The sequence below is a fragment of the Protopterus annectens genome, chromosome 16.part0 (genome assembly GCF_019279795.1).
Source record: "Protopterus annectens isolate FY-2018-M chromosome 16.part0, PAN1.0, whole genome shotgun sequence".
In the NCBI taxonomy this organism is placed as follows: domain Eukaryota; kingdom Metazoa; phylum Chordata; order Ceratodontiformes; family Protopteridae; genus Protopterus; species Protopterus annectens.
In genome coordinates, this window is record NC_056750.1 from 544,236,455 (window position 1) to 544,257,705 (window position 21,251).

The 21,251-nt window shown below is 43.6% G+C and overlaps 1 protein-coding gene across 1 annotated transcript in view; it reads left to right on the forward strand.

Annotated features, from left to right (window-relative positions):
- The window catches only part of LOC122790617 (protein GPR107-like), a 584,732-nt gene that overhangs the window by 170,199 nt on the left and 393,282 nt on the right, over positions 1-21,251 (forward strand). The window contains exon 2 of the mRNA XM_044058143.1: positions 16,093-16,215. Coding sequence (XP_043914078.1) covers positions 16,093-16,215 — 123 coding nt within the window. The remainder of the gene's footprint in view (positions 1-16,092; positions 16,216-21,251) is intronic.

Below are 21,251 nucleotides of genomic sequence, written 5' to 3' on the forward strand. Positions count from 1 at the left end.
CCTTCCCCTCTGTGGTACTCCTAGGGTATTTGCCCATCTTGTAGCTAGCTGGGGGAATCTATTATGGTGTATTTGTTTGTATATATGTACATACATGCTTATTTTTTGTTTGCTCTCCACTATTTGGAACCATTTGCATTATCCAAATTTAGCATTCCTAGAGGGCACCTGGCATCTGGGGCAAGAAACACCGAGGAAAATGGCATCGGCTGATGCCTTTATACCCGAAGAACTGCAGCTATGACGTCGGGTGAAGTGCGACACCAGCCGAGGCCAGACCCAGACTTTGGAATCCGGCCGACCGAAGGGCTGCCTGACGACAGGACAACCCTTTGTAAGGACTGCAGATGCATGCCTATCGGACATCTACATTTATGGTAGGTACAAAACTGTACTTTCAGGAGAACCCTCATATGCCACCTGTCAAAAGAAACAGACTGTCTTTGTTTCACCAAACATAACTTTGCATTCATACATAAAAACCTCCTTTAAGCAACTATACCCATTTTGCCTATTCCCACTGTGCACCCCCCAATCTGCTGCATCCTTCCCCTGATCATTTAATAATTCTCAGCTAACCAGACCTCACAATTGACTCAAAGCTTTGACAACAATCTGCCCATTCATAATACAGCCTTGCTTTTGTGATTGTCACTCCCATAACGCAATGCTAGTTCCATTGTCATTCATTACCCCTTATTGTATCACTAGTACTAGTAAAACCGTACATTATTTTCCCTAAACGCCCTTTGTTTGTTTCACTGTGTAGTCTGCTTATTACCCACTCAGTACTGTGTCATCTGGCACTCTTTCTAAAATTGCATTTTTACACCGTAGCTTCAGTTGATGATTGTACCTAAATTGAATGTTTATTTGTTTTGTCCTTGACTGCGATAGTCTGACTAGGTAAAGCTCGCTTTCAGCAGAGGCCCAGGGAGGAAACCTCCATCTAATTGCAGTCTAGATACTGTATATACATGTATAATTTACAGTGACATAGTTGTCAATTTTGTCTTGCGTTACTACGTGTAGAAGTTTACATGTGGTTCAGTATTGTCATCAGTAACATTTGTGTATTTGCTAGTCATATTGCAGAATTATTTTTAAGTTTCAACTTTTATAGCGTATGGTCTATCTAGGTAAGTACTGCAGGGAGGTAGCTAGAGGAAGTGGTGGGATATTGTAGAGTCAGCCTGGTGCTGCTTAAGAGCATGACCAGGATTTATTCACATGTAGCTTGATCAGGCTTTTATAAATTGCGGTAGTATGTCAGTAAGTTTGTGTTCTGAGATGGAGGTCCATAGTTTTGAGAAGGAGGAGTAAAGTGAATCTGTCGGAGAATTATTAGATGGAGTTATTTTTAATAAGAACTTGGCAGCAGAGCAGAGGTCTCTCTTGAGGGGAGTAGGAGGTAAGGTATTTTTAGTGTGGGGCATTTATCTTGTGAGCACGTATTAATATTGAATGTTTTAAGACATTGCTGACTTCAAGACAGTTAACTTGTCACAAGGTTTGACCATGGTGGGTTCTTTTATGTGATGAGCTTTATAGCAAGAGGCTAACTAGTGTGGATTCAAGAGTGATTTGTAGGTTAGTTAGACTCAACTAGCTTACTCTCAGCCCTACTTTTTATGCACAGAGTATCCTGTTTGCCATTCTGTGTTTGTAAGGTGGTGTTTGTTTCTGTAGAGGGGGCCTGGTTTCTGATTAGTCTTTTTTATGGTTTGTAAGATATGGTAGTCGCATTTGAGATTTTCCCCAAAGAAAAGTCCGAGAAGTTACATCAGTAAACACTAAAAATAGAAAAATTGCTTTTGGTGGTGGTTGTTTTGCAAGGGTTGCGGAGCAGGCATGAGATTTTTAGCCAGGCTTATGTAGAGGTAGAAAAAGTTGGGGTAAATTCCTCTAACTTTGAGAGAGTTGGGGTTGCATATATTAATGTTTAGTTATTGACATTATTAGACAGTGCTTGGGTGTTGTGTGGTAATATGAAGTTTATTAATAATGATGTTAAAGAGGAGAGTAGTCCAAAGCTTGAGCCTTGTGGAACTCCTTTTGATGACAGGTTGAAATGGGTAATACTGGTGCTTTTTGGCTGCTCCTTTTCTTTAGACAGATGGCTAAGGAACCATGTAAGGGAGTACTGAAGTCCAACAGTAGCAAGTTTAGAGAGTCTACAAACCTTGACATAAGTTTGCCATTATTTCAAACTTGATTTATGGTGTTAGTAAAATGCAGGAGGTCAGTGGTCGTGTAATGGGGTTTGAAACCATGATTGTGTTTTGGAAAGTAGGTTATTGGAGCTGCGGTATTTTATGAACTGTGTATATACTTCTCAAGGTTTTTTGAAAATGGGGAGAGGATAGCTATTGGGTCTATAGTTAGTCAGTTGATGTAACTTCCTTTGTGTAATGTAATATATATGATGTCCTTCATGGATGCATCTGCAGTCATAACAAATGGGTTGTCCTGTCGTCAGGCAGCCCTTCGGTCGGCCGGATTCCAAAGTCTGGGTCCGGCTTCGGCTGATGTCGCACTCCACCCGACGTCATCTCTGCTGGTCTTCGGGTATAAAGGCATCAGCCGACGCCATTTTCCTCAGTCTTTCTTGCCGCGTGGCGCCCGAAGCAGAAGCTGTTCGCAAGTGCCGGTCGGTCAGCTCCAGAGATTACTACTACCGAATACTACTTCGAAGACTTCTAAAAGCTAAGTACCCCGTTGGGGACTCTTTCTTGCCTCAGCCGATGTCAGAAAAAGTCAATAACTGTTTAACTTGTGGGAAACAAATACCTCATAAAGATTTCCACTCTTACTGTTTGCCTTGCTTAGGCCCAGACCACGACGTAGCAGCCTGTTCGCTCTGTGCTTCCTTCTACCGTCGATCGCTTAGGCCAGTCGGAGTTTGCTGAACAGTTTTTCGGCTCAGATTTTGCGTACATTATGCCGTCGGATCCTCCGACTACCCAAATTGTTAAAAAACGCAAAGAAAAAGACCGACACTCGCGGTCCGCGGTTTCGGCTGAAACCACGGTTAAGCAAGCCGCGAGTGTCTCGGTTTCGGCCGAAACCGAGAAAACTGGTCAATCTTCAGCCGAATCCATGACTACTACTGAGGCGCCTGCTACCTTTTCTGAATCAGCCTCAGAAATTTTGCCTACAACTGTGGTTCCTACTGATCTATCAGACACCATTCCCTTGGATATCTCTACTCCAGCACGTGGTGCTGCTAGGCCTCCTGCAGCCATGTCTATTAAGGCCTTTGCCAGGGCTAAAGCAGCCAAATCAGCTAAATCAGTGCCTGTTAAACCACCCTCACTCAGGCCCTCTTCTAGTTCACAAATGCTTACTCTGGCAGAAGATTTAATATCCTTAATTAGGGAATCCCAATCTCACCCAGACAGGGCCTCTCAGCCCCCAGAAAAGAGACCTAGAGCAGAGCCCCCCGAGCCTGTGTCCTCTGATGATTCTGCGGATGACTCAGACATTACAGACCAGCCAGAGACTCCTTTTTCCAATTATGAAGATTCAGATGCTGAAGAATCGATTCCAGCTGCCTCTCCACCAGAGGAATTCTCCTTTGGGGAAACCTTACATGCCATGAGAGAACAATTCCAATGGCAGGGACAAGATTTCTCAAATTCAAGAAAAAGGCTTAGGACTTTTCTGCACTTACCACAACATAGGCCCTTAGCTATACCTCCTGTCCTATCTGTTGTGGACGATGCATTTAATGATGTCTGCACTGCACCTGATTCTTTACCTCCAGCCCCTGCCAAACCAGATAGATTTTACAGGGTGCCAGACACTCATCACCACCTATACAAGGCCCCACTTGCAGACCCGAAACTATATCCCAGGGGCCTAAGGCAGTAGCCTCGACCACAGCAAAACCCTATTCCCTCTGAAAGGGAATCCAGGTCCTTAGAGAGATGGGGGAAAAAAGTCTACACCTCTGCTACTCTCTCAGCTAGAGCTTTAAACTGTCAGTTTCACATAATCCAATACCAAGAGTTTATGCTTGATCAGTTAATTAAAAAGCTGTCCTCTGATGAATCTTTAGATAAGAAATACGTATTAGAAATGGTGAATAACATCCAGCAGGTTAGTAACCATTCTTTAAAATGTGGCTATGATGCACTGGAGGCTTCATTTAGATCAGCCATGACTGGCACAGTGATAAGAAGGCATGCATGGTTGAAAGAACAGGTCTTGCGGATCATGTTAAAGCTAAGCTATTGGATGCTCCTATGGATAAGGCCAGTCTATTTGGGGAACCTGCCCAGCAGGTAATGAAGAAAATGGAAGAGAAGGCAAAATCTGTACAAACAGTTAAAGATTTCCTACAGGTTCAGCCCCAAGGTTTAGCAGGAACTGGCCTGCCAAAATTGGTCCTTTCCTGACTCCACAAGATCCCAAAGGGGCAGGAACAGGACGCTCTAGGGGCAGAAATCAATCCAGAGGAGGTGCCTACAGAGGCGACAGTGGCAAGGCAATAACCGAGGCACAGGCGCAACCACTGCCACTGCAACAAGACAATCACAGTGACTTGGCTCTGACTCCGCCTACCAGGGAGCAAATAGCAGCACCATTAGGCGGAAAGTTAGCCTTATTCTCGAAAAATTGGCACTATATTACAAAAGACAAGTGGATTTTGCAAACCATAGACCAAGGCTACGGTTCCACTTCCACACTTTACCAGTAAAAAGAGGAATGCCAAACCTGCCCCAAATCAAAAATAGAAGCCCTGCACCAGACAGCAGAATTAATAAAGATGAGAGCTGTGGAAAGGGTACCAATAACAGAACAGGGCAAAGGATTCTACTCCAGACTCTTCCTAGTACCAAGAAAAGAAAAACACTGGAGACCTATTCTCGACCTGTCCATCTTAAACACATACATCATTGTCCCAAAATTCAAAATGCTGACCCTACAGCAACTTCTTCCCATGCTGGGCAAGGAGTGTTGGCTGGTAACTCTAGATCTCAAGGAGTCCTACCTGCACGTCCCCATTCGACCAAATTGCAGAAGATACCTCAGATTTCTTGCAGGATCAGAGCATTATCAATTCTCAGCATTGCCCTTTGGCTTATCTACTGCCCAGAGTATTCACAAAATGCCTGGCATCAGTAATCGCTCACTGCAGAGTACAGGGAATCCAAATTTATCCATACCTGGACGACTGCCTGTTACAAGCGGACAACAAAAGCAAGCTGACAACAGATTTACAAATGGTCATTTACTTGCTACAAGCCCTGGGATACACAGTCAATTTTCAAAAGTCAAGACTGATACCATCCCAGACAAGAACTTTCTTGGGCGCGGAATTGGACACAGTAAAACAGATGGCATTCCTAACTGCAGAAAAACAAAAAGAACTCCCTCTTTACTTCTTGGCATTAACAAAGCAGAACAAACTAACAGCAAGAAAAGTTCTGCAGGCCTTGGGCTTCATGGCATCATGCATAATCTTGGTCCCACATGCCAGACTGCATATGAGAAAGTTACAGTGGTACCTAAAGAATTTATGGTCTCAACACAGGCACAGCTTAGAAACAGAAATACCACTAATCCCATGCTTAACAGGAGTTCTTATGGTGGTCTCGGGCATGCCAGTCAAACCCAGGCTTACCCTTCCACAACTTTCGAGCAACCTAAACCATCACAACGGATGCCTCAGACCTAGGATGGGGGGCACACATGCTGGACAAATGCGTACAAGGACTGTGGACTCAGGACCAGCTGCACCTGCACATAAACCAAAAAGAAATGCTGGCAGTAAAACTGGCAATCCTAAAATTCAGACCATTCCTCAAAGAAGGCCATTTGATGATAAGGACAGACAACACCACAGTCATGTGGTACATCAACAAACAGGGAGGCACTCATTCTTACCCCCTATGCAGAATGACTTTGGACCTTTGGAATCTGGCTCTCAGCTACAACATCCAGTTACAGGCAATATTTGTACCGGGAAAAGAGAACACCCTAGCAGACATCTTAAGCAGAACCACATCGGATGCTCACGAATGGATGCTACACCCGACATCTTCAAGGCCATCACAAAGGAATGGGGAATGCCACAAATAGACTTATTTGCTTCCCCACAAAATCACCAGCTCAAAAAATTCTGCACAAGGACATTCCACCCACTTGCATGGAAGGTGGACTCTCTATCCTTCAGCTGGAAAGGCCTGACAGCATATGCATTCCCACCTCTTCCCTTGATGCACAAGGTTCTACTGAAAATCAAAGAGGAACGTCCAAGGATAATTCTGATAGCTCCGAACTGGCCAAGACAACACTGGTACCCATTGCTGAGGAGCATGTCTCGAGAAAATATGGTCAATACCCTGATGCCTCTGATGTTAACTCAGAACAACTACAACATCATACATCCAAACCTAAAAACCTTGCAACTGACTGCCTGGAACATCACATAGCAGTAACTAACCCAGACCTTTCACAAAGGGTTAAAGACATTATCCTTGAAGCCCGCAGACCTTCAACAAGAAGGAACTATGCAGGAAAATGGAAAAGGTTCGTCATTTGGAGTACTGAAAGAGGAAAAGATGTGTCGAACATAGATATTGCTAACATTCTGGAGTACTTGGCAGAGCTCCTACATACAGGCCTGTCCTATTCCTCCATCAAGATACATGCATCAGCTATTTCAGCAGAATACAGCTTTTATCCTCCTGTCTTTTCACATCCTCTACTCAGGCAGTTTCTCAGAGGGATCAAGAATGTAAAACCTCCTAGGAAACCACCATTACCAGCATGGGACTTGAATTTTGTACTAGAAAAGTTGACACTCCCTCCGTTTGAACCAGCAGCAACAGCAGATCTACAACACCTGTCATGGAAAACTGCTTTCCTACTGGCTATTACTTCAGCAAGGAGGATTTCGGAACTACAGGCCTTAATGGCAGTGCAACCCTTCCTAATCTTCCATCAAGATAGGGTGTCCATGAGAACTAATTCTACATTTATGCCTAAGGTGGTATCCAGAGTGTCTTTAAACCAGGCAATCCACCTACCTACCTTCTTTCCCAATCCACAAAACAGAGGTGAAAGAATAATGCATACCTTGGATGTACACAGACAGTTACGCTACTACCTGGACAGAACCAAAGGTAACAGAAAAACTGACCAGCTCTTTGTAGCCTATGCAACAGGAAGAGAAGGAAAAGCAATTTCCAAACAGACAATCTCCAAATGGATAGGAAATTGCATAAGATTCTGTTACTCCTACCATGGAAAACCAATTCCACAGAACATAAGACCTCATTCTACAAGGGCTACAGCCACTACCACAGCTTTCTTAAGAGGAGTGGCAACCAAGGACATTATTGAGGCGGCTACTTGGACCTCCGTGCATACATTTGCCAAGCATTATAATTTACCTCTATATTCTAGATCCCGAGCAGGGTTTGCCACTGCTGTACTGCAAGGGATCCTGACTACACCATAATTATTATTCCTCCTCCCTAGTTTGGCTATGGTATTCTACCCATTTGTTATGACTGCAGATGCATCCATGAAGGACATAGTACAGTTTTGTACCTACCATAAATGTAGATGTCCGAACTGGATAGCATCTGCAGTCAGGATTACCCTCCCTCCTTCCCCTCTGCGGCACTCCTAGGGTATTTACCCTCCTAATAGCTAGCTGGGGGGGGGGAGTCTCTTATGGTGTATTTGTTTGTATATATGTACATACATGTTTATTTTTTGTGTTTGCCTTCTACTATTTTGGGAACATTGGCATTTATCCAAAATTTAGCTTTCCAAGAGGGCAATTGGCATCTGGGGCAAGAAACACTGAGGAAAATGGCGTTGGCTGATGCCTTTATACCCGAAGACCAGCAGAGATGACGTCGGGTGGAGTGCAACATCAGCCGAAGCCGGACCCAGACTTTGGAATCCGGCCGACCGAAGGGCTGCCTGACGACAGGACAACCCATTTGTTATGACTGCAGATGCTATCCAGTTCGGACATCTACATTTATGGTAGGTACAAAACTGTACTTTTCTGAGTGGCAGGAAAACCTTCAGATATGGACCTGTTTACCAGTACAGAAATGGGGAAAGCAATAGGATTAACAGCTATTTTTAGATATTCTGATGGGAGTTTGTCAGCAGCCAAGGTGGTGGGTTTCAATTGGAAACTTTTTATCGTAGCTGTAGGTGCAGGTGGGGGTTGAGGTTGAAGTAATGGAAGGGATTTGGATTTGTTGACAGGAAAGATGGAAGTGGCAGGGTCAGTGTTGACCAAGGACAGTTTGGAATATATATAGTAGTTCAACTGGGTGGAGATTAATCCAGTATAGTTACTGATTGTGTAGGAAACATTGGTAGTTTGGCCAGGGTTATAACAACCTATTTAGGATGACCTGAAAAGTTTTACATGTGTTTTTGTTTTGAAGATTGTTAGACTAGGTTTGGTTGTTTAGTTTTGATATGGAGTTTAGTAAGGGTTCTAAGTCTTGTTTATAGCTTTTTTTTCAGTTATTTGTCACATTCTAACATTTAGTTGAATTGTTTCTTTAGCTAACCATGGTGCAGGGTTGGATTTGACTGTCTGATTGTGGACAGGGAACTAAGTCATTGAAGACTTAAGATGCCATTGTAGTCTGAGACTGCAGAGTCTAGAGGCATACTTTGTAGTATATTTCAGTTATACCGAGAGAGTTTTATTAGTAAAGGTGTCTTTCTTGAACTTAAGTTGAATTTTGTATTTGTATATCATTTTTGTCCTGCCTGTTAACTTCTAATGGCATACATTGGTAGGTGATCACTTATGGTGTCTGGTAGACCTCCAACTACAATTACTTGGACTTGGTTTTCACCATGAAATTCAGACAAAGGTTGACTGCCTGCTGGAGTTTTGTCTATTCTATTAGGGGTGAAACAGAGTAAAGCCATATCAATTTATGGTTTCTGTCAGGGTAGTACTGTTTTATAAACTTCCCATTCTATGTTTAGGTCTCACATTAGACATTATGAGATTTCCAATGATGAAGATTATCAGCAGTATTGATTTTTTGTTTTATTTTATTTAACATTTGTTTACCAGGAAAGTCAGACTTGGAATGAAGCCAGTTTTCAGCGGAGGTCTGGGGAGAAATGTTCCAGACGCATGTCTTTCTATGTTACTTGGTGGAATATATTAAGCTGAAATATAGATTGTTTTTCTATTATTAATTGTTAGTGTTGCTAAAATTGTATCAGCATCTTAAGATGTGGGATCTCTTAAGTAACGTTATATTTAGGGAGTTTTTACAGCGAATTGCAGCACCTCTTGCTCACTTGTTTATCCTGTTAGTGTGGATTATATATTTCTGGTTTTAGCTCGGTTTCTGTGGCAATGAATATATCTGGGAGTGGATAGTGAGGTATTCATGGATGTCCTAGATTTTATTACACATGCTTTTTAGGTTCATATTTAACAGGTTGAGGTTATGCTTATGTGTATTGGTACTCTGGGCATTGCGTGTGGTGTGGTCAGGATAGGGTTGTTGATGAGGGATAGGGTTTGAGTGAATGTCTCCATTAATTTGTGTGTGTGTGTGTGTGTGTGTGTGTGTGTGTGTGTGTGTGTGTGTGTGTGTGTGTGTGTGTGTGTGTGTGTGTGTGTGTGTTGGGGGGCATATAATCATACAGGTTATTGGTTTTGTTTTATTGGTGCCCTGGTGGTTGGATAGCTCAGTTTTATGTATGTCCAGCTGAAAAGATGTAGAGTAAATGAGTGGTAGATGCTGGATAATGGTGTAAGGAGAGTTGAGATGAGGATCTGTTAGGTTTATGTGCATAGGCAGTTGAGGGAAATTTCTGTTTTGTGACATTTATAGTTAAACTAGAAAGTAGAGGAGAGTGACTAGGAGAGCATTAGGTAATGTCATTTTTTAAATGTATAGTGTATACCAAGTAGTAGGGTATAATGGATAATGGATCAACTTATCTCTACTTACATCCCCAAATGTTTTAATTCGCTTGGTAGAGAAGCAGTAGAGAGGGAATTGTATTATGTGTGCTCCTGTAGTTTGAGGATTACATATTAAATGCATGTTGTGATTGACTGTGGGAAGTGGAGTTTTGGGTGTTTTAAGTCTAAAGATGTAGCTGTAGTGAATAATGCAAAAAAACAATCTAGGGAGTCTGGGGAGAGTGAGAGTTTCTCCTAAGTTATCTCTACTGTTTAAAGTAAATAGAATAAGGATGTCCCCTTTCCACCTACAAGTCAGTCTGCTACTGTCTTACTCTTAATAACATTTGTAGAAATAATAAGATGAAAAATATGATAGGTTCATAGGTTGGTACTAGGCTATTGGCCCTAGGGCCTATACAAGCCTAGCCATAACAATTCCCTGGCTATTTTTTCCCACACTATTTACTTCCCTGGACCACTGTCTAGCAGGGTGACTGACGTGATCCCGGGGTGAATTTCCTTTCTCCCAGTCAATCATCAAGGTTCCTTTTGAAGAGGGCCAAGGAGGCGCTCTGCTTGACATGTATGGGCAGTCTATTCTAGAGTCTGGGGAGTCTCTGGGTCAGGAAACCCTCCCGCATGTTTTGTTTATTGTGATGACAAGGTTTAGATCCCTGGAGAGTGTGTCTCTGAGCGATTGGGATTTCTTTAAGTGTAGTATGTCCAACAGCTCTGGGTTTGACATGGCCTTGTAAGTTAAGCAGAGATCACCTCTGAGTAGACAATATGCGACAGAGTATAGCTGGAGTGTAAGGCGGTCAGCATAGGGCATCTGCTTTAGGCCTGTGATTCTTTTAGTAAGGTATTTCTGCGGTCTTTCCAGTTGTTGCAGATGTCTTGAGAGGTACATACCAAATGGGGAGTTGTATTCTATAATGGGTCTAATGAGGGATGAGTACAGTGGGGCAATGACCTTCTTTTTTCTGGATGAAAATCCCTTAGTGATGAGGTGTGCCACATAGGATTTCCTGACTGTTGTGGCGATGTGGTTATTGAAGGTGAGACCACTGTCCACATGTATCCCTAAGTCTCTTATCACACTTTCGATGTTTAGTGTACTGCCACCTATGTGGTAATTCACAGGTACATGTTTTTTTCCCAAAGGGGATAACTATACATTTCTTGGCATTGAGCTTGAGCCTATGGCTTTGGCACCAAGCATCTGTTTCTGTAAGGCCCTTTTGTAGAATATCCACATAATTTGGGGATTCAATAATGGCTCCTAGTTTGCAGTCATCTGCAAATTTTGTTATAAGTTTATATTGTTTATAAGTCCATGGCCTTGCAGATAAGGCTCGTCAGACTGATGGGGCAGTAGTTCCCGGGATCCAAGGTGGATTCCCCCTTGTGGAGTGGGATAAATATAGCTGTGTGCCACTCAGTGGGCACGAAGCCTGAGGTGAGGGTATGATTAAACATGACACTTAGGTGAGGTGCCATTTCATTCTGTAGTTCATGTAGTACACTGCCCGGGATGTCATCTGGTCCCATGGATGATGTATTCTTCGCTTTGGAGAGTGCGTTTTTTACCTTTGTGGCCATTATTACTGGAATTTGGCAATCTTCCGGTGTTGAGATGGGCCGTTTAGGGGTAAGAGGGTGGTGAAGTTGGCACAATATCCTTGGGATCAGTATATTTAATGCCATTCTGTTGTAGCTCAGAGCAGATCTGGGCATTGCCATTTAGATTACTGACATAGTTATAGAATGCCTTGTGGTTGTCTTTAGAATCTTTGGCAATTTTATTTTCATAACTAGCTTTGGTGGATTTTACGAGGGATCTCAGCTTCTTACTGAGGCTGGTAAGGGAATTTTTTGCATTGTGGGAATTTCCTCTTTTCTGCAACAGTTTCATGTTCATTGTGTTACCCTGCTGCAGTCATCACACTTGGGTTATCCTGTCGTCAGGCGGTCCCGCAGTCGGCCGGAATTCCAAAGTCTTGGTCCAACGTCGGTTGCTGTCGCCTCTTCCCTGATGTCAGTGCACCAGGGGTATATATAATGCAACCGACGCCATTTTCTTCAGTCTTTCTTGCCGCGCGGTGCCCGAAGCTGAAGCAGTTCGCAAGTGCCGGTCGGCCAACTCCTGAGATTTTCGAATTCGAATTTCAGACCGAAGTCTTCTATAAAGCTAAGTACCCCGTTGGGGAAACTTTTCTTGCCTCAGACCGGTCAGAAAAAGTTAATAATTGTATTTCTTGTGGGAAGCAAATACCTCATAAGGATTTTCATTCTTATTGCATACCTTGCCTAGGCCCAGACCACGACGTCACTACTTGTCGTTTTTGTGCTAGGTTTATTAAGCGTACTATTAAAAGACTCTTTGATTTTGCACAACACTACTTCGGTAGGAAATTTAACTACACCATGCCGTCGGAGCAACCGACTACCGGCGTGCACAAAAAATGCAAGGATAAGGACTGACAGCCCAGGCCTAAGCCAGATTCCGAGGCCTCGGCTGATCCGGTCTCCGGTCCTCAGTAAGGCTCCGACGCAGCCCCTGACTACCGCAGATCTGGAACCCGAGACTGCTACGGAACTTTTGGCGGAATGCACCAGGCCGACACAGCCATTTAGTTCAGACCCATCCGACGACATTCCTGCAAAAGACGTCGGTGCTGCAGAAACTCCATCGGTTTCTGAAGGCGTTTTCAGACCGACGACTCTCACCATTAAAACGTTTTCTAAGTCGAAGACTCCTACTAAATCTAAAAGGACTGCACTTCAGTCTCCTGTTCAAGGCCCTATGCCGAAGAAACAGATGCTAAAAATGGCTGAAGATTTGATTTCTCTAATCCAGGGTTCCCAGCCCCCTCCTGACAAAAGGCCTAGACAAGAGGAAGATTATGCATCCTCTGAGCAAGTGTCCATTTCTTCAGACTCCTCTGAGGTCAAGATTACTCCTTCTCTCCTTATGAAGATTCTGATGTTGAGAACTCTATTCCCTCAGCTTCTCCTTCTGAAGACTACTCCTTTGGGGAAACTTTACACACTATGAGGGAACGTTTTCACTGGGAAGGTCAGGATTACTCTGACTTGAAGAAAAGGCTCAGAGAGGTTCTTTTACTCCCCCATTATAGACCACTAGCCATCCCACCAGTTTTGGACATTGTGGATGATGTTTATTTAGAATCTAGTTTCAACCCAGACTCTCTACCTCCTTGGACATTCATAGGCAACTTCGATACTACTTGGACAAAACTAAGGCTTTCAGAAAATCTGACCAACTCTTTGTATCCTATGCTACAGATTCTCAAGGGAAGGCTATATCAAAGCAAACCATTTCTAAATGGATAGGTTATTGCATACGTTTCTGCTATACCCATCATGGGATACCAGTCCCTGCTAACATTAGGTCCCACTCTACCAGAGCAACATCTACCTCTACAGCCTTTCTTAGGGGGGTTCCAACCAAGGAGATTTTAGAAGCTGCAACTTGGAATTCAGTACACACCTTTACCAAACACTACCACTTGCCTCTTTACTCTGTGACCAGGGCGGGCTTCACCACTGCTGTTCTGCAGGGCCTTATAGCCTCCACTAACCCTCTGATACCTCCCCCCCTTCCTTAGCTTTGGGATTCAACCCAAGTGTGATGACTGCAGCAGGGTAACACGATGACCAAAGTAAAGTTTTGTACCTACCATAAATGTAGATGTTCGGGTGTTCACCCTGCTGCAGTCCAGGTTACCCTCCCTCCATCCCCTCAGATCTGGCTAAATCTCTTCTATACCTTACTGATGTATTTGTTTATAGTTGAAGGGATTTTGTGTTTGTGCAGAGGTTACTCCATTTGGTTCTAAATTCTGACCACCTTTTTGGGGGGCACCTGACATCTGGGGCAAGAAAAACTGAATAAAATGGCGTTGGTTGCATTATATATATACCCCTGGCGCACTGACGTCAGGGAAGAGTTGATAGCAACCGATGCCGGACCAAGACTTTGGAATTCCGGCCGACTGCGGGACCGCCTGACAACAGGATAACCCAAGTGTGATGACTGCAGCAGGGTGAACACACGAACATCTACATTTATGGTCGGTACAAAACTGTACTTTCCTTTTGTTGTAAAGTTTGTTTATGGCAGGGGACCACCAGATTGGCTTCCTTTTTTTGGAGGAGAGCATCTTGGTTTTATTTGGGATTGCACGATTCGTGCATGAGTTGATGTGCTTGTACAGTGCCATAGTGTAGGACTCATTAGTCAGACTTTCAGTTCCCATATGCATGGGTGACATGAAGTTTGTCACTTCTGACTTGAGTAGTATGAAGTTGGCTTTGGAGAAGTCCTTTTATGTAGATTTCCTTACTGGGGAGGGGGGGGGGTGGGATGTGGATGTTAAGGGTGATTAGCTTATATTCTGACCTGACCAACGAGGGGGTGATCATAGGTTTGGAGCGTCGATTTCCCATGTTGGTAATTACCAGGTCTAGGATATTGGAGCCCCTGGTGGGACTATGGATTAGTTGATCCAAGGTGTTGGAATTTATGAATTCCAAGAACCATTGGGCAAAGGTGTTTGTACACGAGTAGTTTTCCCAGTTAATGGCAGGGCAGTTGAAATCACCCACTATTAGGATGTTTGGTTGTATCTTAATAATTTCCAGTATGTTTAGAAAGGTGTAGTGAGAATCTTGGGGCATGGTGGGGGATCTGCAGCAAGCTACAATTTGGATTGCAGTCTTACCTAGTGTTAGTTGTACCTAGAGAATTTCAGAAGCATTGTGTTGGGCAACTAGCCTGGTGGTGTGAATATCCCTGGTGAATATGGACCCCTCCTCCACCTTTAGTGTTTAGATCCTGGTTTGGTGGCCGAAAAGTGTGGTAAGAGTTGGAGCCTGGTATTGCAGGGGTGGTCTCTGGAGCCTTGAACCAGGTCTCAGTTACGGTACAGATATCGATGTTTTCCATTTTTAGGAGTGCCTCTAGAGTGTGCATTTTGAGGTTTAGACTTCTAGCATTGAGTAGCATTACCTTCAGATTTTGCATGCTTGTACCTGTTACGGTGGTGATTTTGTCCTTTGAACTTTGCCTAAAAAAGGCACTATAGGGGTGGCAAGAGCCTTAGCCAGTAACCTGAATCCCAGGGGTGACAGGTGCAGACCATCTCTGGCAAAGCATCGTGGTCTGTCAATCATGTCGTCCCAGGCAGAGAGACACTGATCCCTTTGAATGACACCAGAAGGTCAGCCAATTGTTGAAGTCAATCATTTTGTCCTTATATTGTGATATAATTCTGGGCGAAGGCAGGATGCTACTCAGGGATAGGGTCATACCTGCCTGGGCCACATGATCTGAGAGCTCTTCCATGTCTCCTTTCATGTAGTCCAGGGAGGTATGTTTTCAAATCATTCACTCTAACATGGACAATGACAGAGTCATATTTGTACTTGTTTTGGAGTGACTTGAGTGCATGCGTTATGTGGCTACATGAACTACAGAAGGTAGGCAGCTGAGTGTAATTTTCTCCTTGTTCAGCTTGGTGAGTGGGACATCAGTGTGCCTGACTATTGAGTCACCTTTGACTAAAGTGTTGGGTACGTTGTCTTGCCTTAGGGGCTGTTACTGGGTGGCACACTGGTGTTGTGAGCTATGTAACACTTTGGTTTAGCTGTAATCCTCTGCAGAGGTAGCAAAATGGCTAGTATTTGTTTGACTTAAGCTAAAGTAATGTGATTGTTAATTGTAATGTGGATATTATAATTTGGTCATCTGAACTCAGTATGTTTAAATGTGGTTTTTGCAGTGTTGTTCTTAAAGGTATTTAATCAGATGGTTATGCATTTGCTTTGAAAGTATTGGAAAAATAAATCGACGGGAAATGTGGTCATTCATCTTCTGTTAAGCTGTATGCTCGGAAATGTTCTACTTTTATATATGGTCAGTTTGACTGTTTATTCCCAACAGTATGGGGACATTACAATTAAGACAACCAAACTATCAAGAGTACTAGTTCTATTAATAACCAGTTAAACACTTAAATTAACATGTTTGTTTTGTTTGTGAAATTGTTCCTAGTTGTAAACTAACTCAGTGAAGTAGGATCTTTAGAAAGAATATATTGCTTTGATTTACTGATACAACTTTTTCTTTTTCTTTATAGGATGATGTCCGGTCAAAATTTCTTCTAAATGAATTTGGATTCTATGCAAATGGATATATGCAAGTCAATGTATCGAGCATATCCTTAAATGGCGTGAACATGAATGACACTCCTGGCCCTGTTGTAAGTAAACAGAAAGCATCGTATAGGTTCATAGGTTATAGGCCAGTGACCACAAGGGCCTTTTTAAGCCTAGCCATGCATCCAAAATCTCTGACAAGTTCTGGTACCCTTGATAAGTGTAAGCAGGTGCTTGGGAGGTGAAACATTTGCAAGCAGGGGCCTGGGAGATGAACCATTTACAGGTTGCCTGTGTCCATTAGAGACATGGATTTTACGTCGGGGATGAATTTCTTTTCCCCCATCCAATTTACACTTGAATTTGGTTAAGGAGGAACTCTGCTCCATGTGGATGGGGAGCCTGTTCTAGACAGGATAGACTCTGGGATACATATCTATCTGTCCAGCAGGATGTTTGTGTTTCACTGTTGCAGTCATTACACTTGGTTTATCCTGTTGGCAGGCTAACCGCAGTCGGCCCGAGTTCCAAAGTCTAGGTCCGGCGTTGGTTGCTGTCACCTCTTCCCTGACATCAGTGCGCCAGGGTTATAAAAGATGCAACCAATGCCATTTTCTCCAGTCTTTCTTGCCGCGCGGTGCCGGAAGCAAAAGCAGTTCGCAAGTGCCGGTCGGCCGACTCCTGACATTTTCGAAATTGAGTTTCAGAACCAAAGTCTTCAATAAAGCTAAGTACCCTGTTTGGGAAACTTTTTTTCTTGCTCCAGACCGATATCAGTAAAAGTTAATAATTGTAGTCCTTGTGAGAAGCAAATGCCTCATAAGGACTTTCACTCTTAATGTATTCCTTGCCTAGTCCCTGACCACGATGTTACTAGTTGTCATTTTTGTGCTAGATTCAACAAACGCACTATTAAGCGTCTGTTTGATTTTGCTTTACATTATTTTGGCCGAAGGTTTAATTACATAATGCCGTCGGAACAACCGACGACCGGAACTTATAAAAAACGCAAAGACAAAGAAAAGGACAGGCATCCGAGGTCCAAAACCGATGACGAAGCCTCTTCTAGGCCAGTCGCCTGTTCGCCGGTTCTTAGTGAGGCGCTTTCGCAGCCCCTGACACTCGCTACCTCAGAGCCACAGGCCGTATCCAACAGCCACGTGGAGACACCGAGGCCTGTGGAAACTCAAGGTATTGGGCCTACGGAAACTATTCCCTCAGATGGGTCCGGAGCCGCTGAGCAGGCATCAGCTTCTGAGGGTGTTTTCAGACCTTCACAGCTTACAATAAAGTCCATTTCAGCAGCCAAGGCAAAGTCAAAAACACCATTAAAGACAAGGAAACAAGTACAGCATTCTCCTGAACAGTTAACCATGCCAAAGAAACAGATGCTTAAAATGGCCAAAGACCTAAATTACTTTAATCAGGGGTTCCCATCCCCCATCTGACAAAAGGCCTAGGCAAGACACTGACTATGATTCCTCTGACCAGCTTTCTATTTCCTGTGATTCCTCTTCTGATCAGGGATATTCTCTCCCTCCCTATGAGGACTCTGATGCGGAAGAGTCTATACCTTCAGCCTCTCCGCCTGAGGATTATTCTTTTGGGGAAACTCTGCACACCATGAGGGAGCATTTCCATTGGGAGAGCCAGGATTATTCAGAATCCAAGAAAAGGCTCAGAAACTTTCTTTTATTGCCTCAGCACAGGCCCCTGGCTATTCCCCCCCCTGTGCTTGATATTGTTGATGATGTTTTCTCTGAATCCAGTCTGTCTCCTGATTCTTTACCCCCTGCACCAGTCAAGCCAGACAGGTAGTACAGGGTCCCTGACTCTCATAAATTTCTTTACAAAAACCCTGCTGCAGATCCAGAAACAATTTCTCAGGGTCCTAAAGGGGTTAAGGCTTCCACTGCTAAAAGCCTGTCCCCTAGGATAGGGATTCCAGAGCTCTGGATAGATGGGGGAAAAATTTTACACTTCTGCTACATTAGCTGTAAGGGCTTTAAATTGCCAGTTCAACATGCTTAAATATCAACAGTACCCTCATGTCCTTGTTAAAACAGAAAATGGTTTCAAACTCAGAAAGTCCTGACAGTGAGGAAATGCAGGATTTATTGCATGCAGCTGAACAAGTGGTAAAGCATAATCTACAGTGTGGTTTTGATTCATTAGAGACTTCTTGTAGAGCCGCAGTTACAGGCTCTGTTATTCGAAGGCATGCTTGGTTGAAAGAACAAAGTTTACCTGAACATGTTAAAGTAAAATTATTGGATGCTCCACTACAGCATGATGCTTTGTTTGGTGTTAAGGCAGAAGAGGTGTTAAAGAAAATGGAGGATAAAGCAAAATCAATACAGATCGTAAAAAACTTCTTACAGGTTCAACCACCTAGGTTTAGCAGAAACTGGCCTTCAAAAAATTGGTCCTTTCCGGTGTCAGACAGGCCACAGAGGCAGATACAGACGCCCAAGAGGCAGAACTCAGCCCCAAGGCTCCTACAGACCTAAACAATGGGGTGCTTCAGCCCCCAAAGGAGGAGAAGACAAATCACAACCTTATAGGAAACAGTCCCAATGACTTCCCTCTACAGATGCCAAGCACTTACCTTTTGGTAGCACCCCTAGGAGGAAAGCTAGCACTTTTCTCAAAAAAATTTCCTACCCCCTATGCAGACAAGGCATGACTTTGTGGAACAGAGCACTGCCCTATGAAGTACATCTGCAGGCACAATTCCTGCCAGGAACAAAAAATACACTGGCAGACGAACTAAGCAGAAATCTCATGGATCCTCATGAATGGAAACTAAATCCACAGGTGTTCAGCATGATAACAAGGAAATGGGGACAGACATAGATCTTTTTGCCTCCCCTCACAATTGCCAACTACAGAAATTCTGCACAAGAACTTATCACTCTCAAGCATGGAAAGTGGATGCTCTATCATTCAGCTGGAAAGCCCTGACAGTGTATGCCTTCCCTCCAGTGCCTCTTCTTACCAAGGTGCTCCAAAAAGTCAGACGAGAGGCCAAAAAGTATCCTGATTGCTCCAGACTGGCCACAGCAGCACTGGTACCCAATCCTAAAGAGCTTGTCTCAAGGTCCACCCTGGCCTTTACCTCAAATTCCTCATCTTTTGTCTCAATAAAACAATCAGATTCTGCACAGTCAACTCAGAACCTTAAATCTGGCAGCATGGCAGATAATGTAGCCGCTCAGACTGCACCTCTCTCTAAAGCTGTTATGGATGTCATTTTAGAAGCCAGGAGGCCCAGCACTAGGAAATCTTATGCAGAAAAATGGAAGAGATTTTGTGCTTGGAACCAGGCACAAGGGCTCGAACCCCTTGTTCCAAATATACCTCAGATTTTACAATACCTAACTGAGATGCTGGACAAAGGCCTATCTTTCTCATCAATTAAGATCCATGCCTCTGCCATTTCAGCTCATTACAATACGGAACCTCCTATTTTTTCACATCCTCTACTACGACAGTACCTCAGAGGGGCAAAAAACATAAGACCCCCAAGGAGAGCACCTATACCTACTTGGGATCTCAATTTTGTTTTAGAAAAGCTCACACTGCCTCCTTTTGAACCAACCAACACAGCTGATATAAAATTCTTATCATGGAAAACTGCTGTGCTCCTAGCAATAACTTCAGCAAGAAGAGTCTCAGAGTTACAGGCATTAATAGCTGTGGAACCTTTCATCATTTTTTCACAAGGACAGGGTTTCTCTTAGGACAAGCCCAACATTCATGCCAAAAGTGGTTTCCATTGTGGCCGTGAACCAAACTATTCATTTACCAACTTTCTACCCAAACCCCCAGAATAAAGGGGAGAGATTTCTGCACGCTTTGGATATACACAGACAGCTATGATTCTACTTGGACAAAACAAAAGCTTTCAGAAAAAGTGAGCAACTATTTGTAGCCTATGCTGCAGGATCACAAGGAAAGCCCATCACAAAGCAGACAATTTCAAAATGGATAGGACACTGCATTCGCTTCTCTTATGCACAACATGGCAAATCAGTGCCTAAGGGCATTAGGCCACATTCTACCAGAGCAGCAGCCACTTCAGCAGCTTTCCTCAGAGGGGTACCAACCAAAGACATTTTAGAAGCTGCAACCTCAGTGTACACTTTCACCAAGCACTACCGCTTACCTCTCTACTCCAAATCCAGAGCAGACTTTGCCACTGCAGTTCCGCAGGGCCTGGTAGCCTCTCCAAATCCAGTTTAGACCCAGCTGCCCAACCTCAGCTTTGGGATTCAACCCAAGTGTAATGACTGCAACAGTGAAACACGATGAACATAGTACAGTTGTGTACCTACCATAAATGTAGATATTAGAGTGTATTCACTGTTGCAGTCCAGGTTACCCACCCACCATCCCCCTTTTTCTTTGCTGGGACTTCTGTGTACTTCTCAACTCTATACAACCTTATGTGGTGTATTTGCTTGTAGATGAAGGATATGTTTATATTAGTACATACATGCTTTTTGGCATAATTTATTCTTTTCAGCCTTTCTGTCTGGGGGCACTTGACATCTTGGGCAAGAAAAACTGAAGAAAATGGCGTCGGTTGCATCTTTTATACCCCTGGCGCACTGATGTCAGGGAAGAGGTAACAGCAACCAACGCCGGACCTAGACTTTGGAACTCGGGCCGACTGCGGGTGGCCTGCCAGCAGGATAACCCAAGTGTAATGACTGCAACAGTGAATACACTTGGAACATCTACATTTATGGTAGGTACACAACTGTGCTTTCTATTTATATCATAGGCAAGGTTTAAGTCTTTAGAGTGAGTAATTCTGGTACTGTTTATTTTGTGGATGTGCAGGGAGGTTCATCAGAGTGGGGTCTGACAATGATCTGTATGCCAGGCATAGATCTTCCCTCAACAGCCTGTAGGAGACCATATAGGGATAGGGCCCTGAGGCAGTTTGCATAGGACATTTTGCTTACACTTTTTGTAATCTTTAAGTGAGGAAACTCTGTGGACTTGCCATTTGCTGGATACGCCTGGTTAGAGACATACCAGAGTGGACATTGTGCTCCATGACAGGTCTGATGAATGCTGAATACAGTGGAACATTGACTTCATTAGACCTAGATGCCATGCCTTTCTTTAG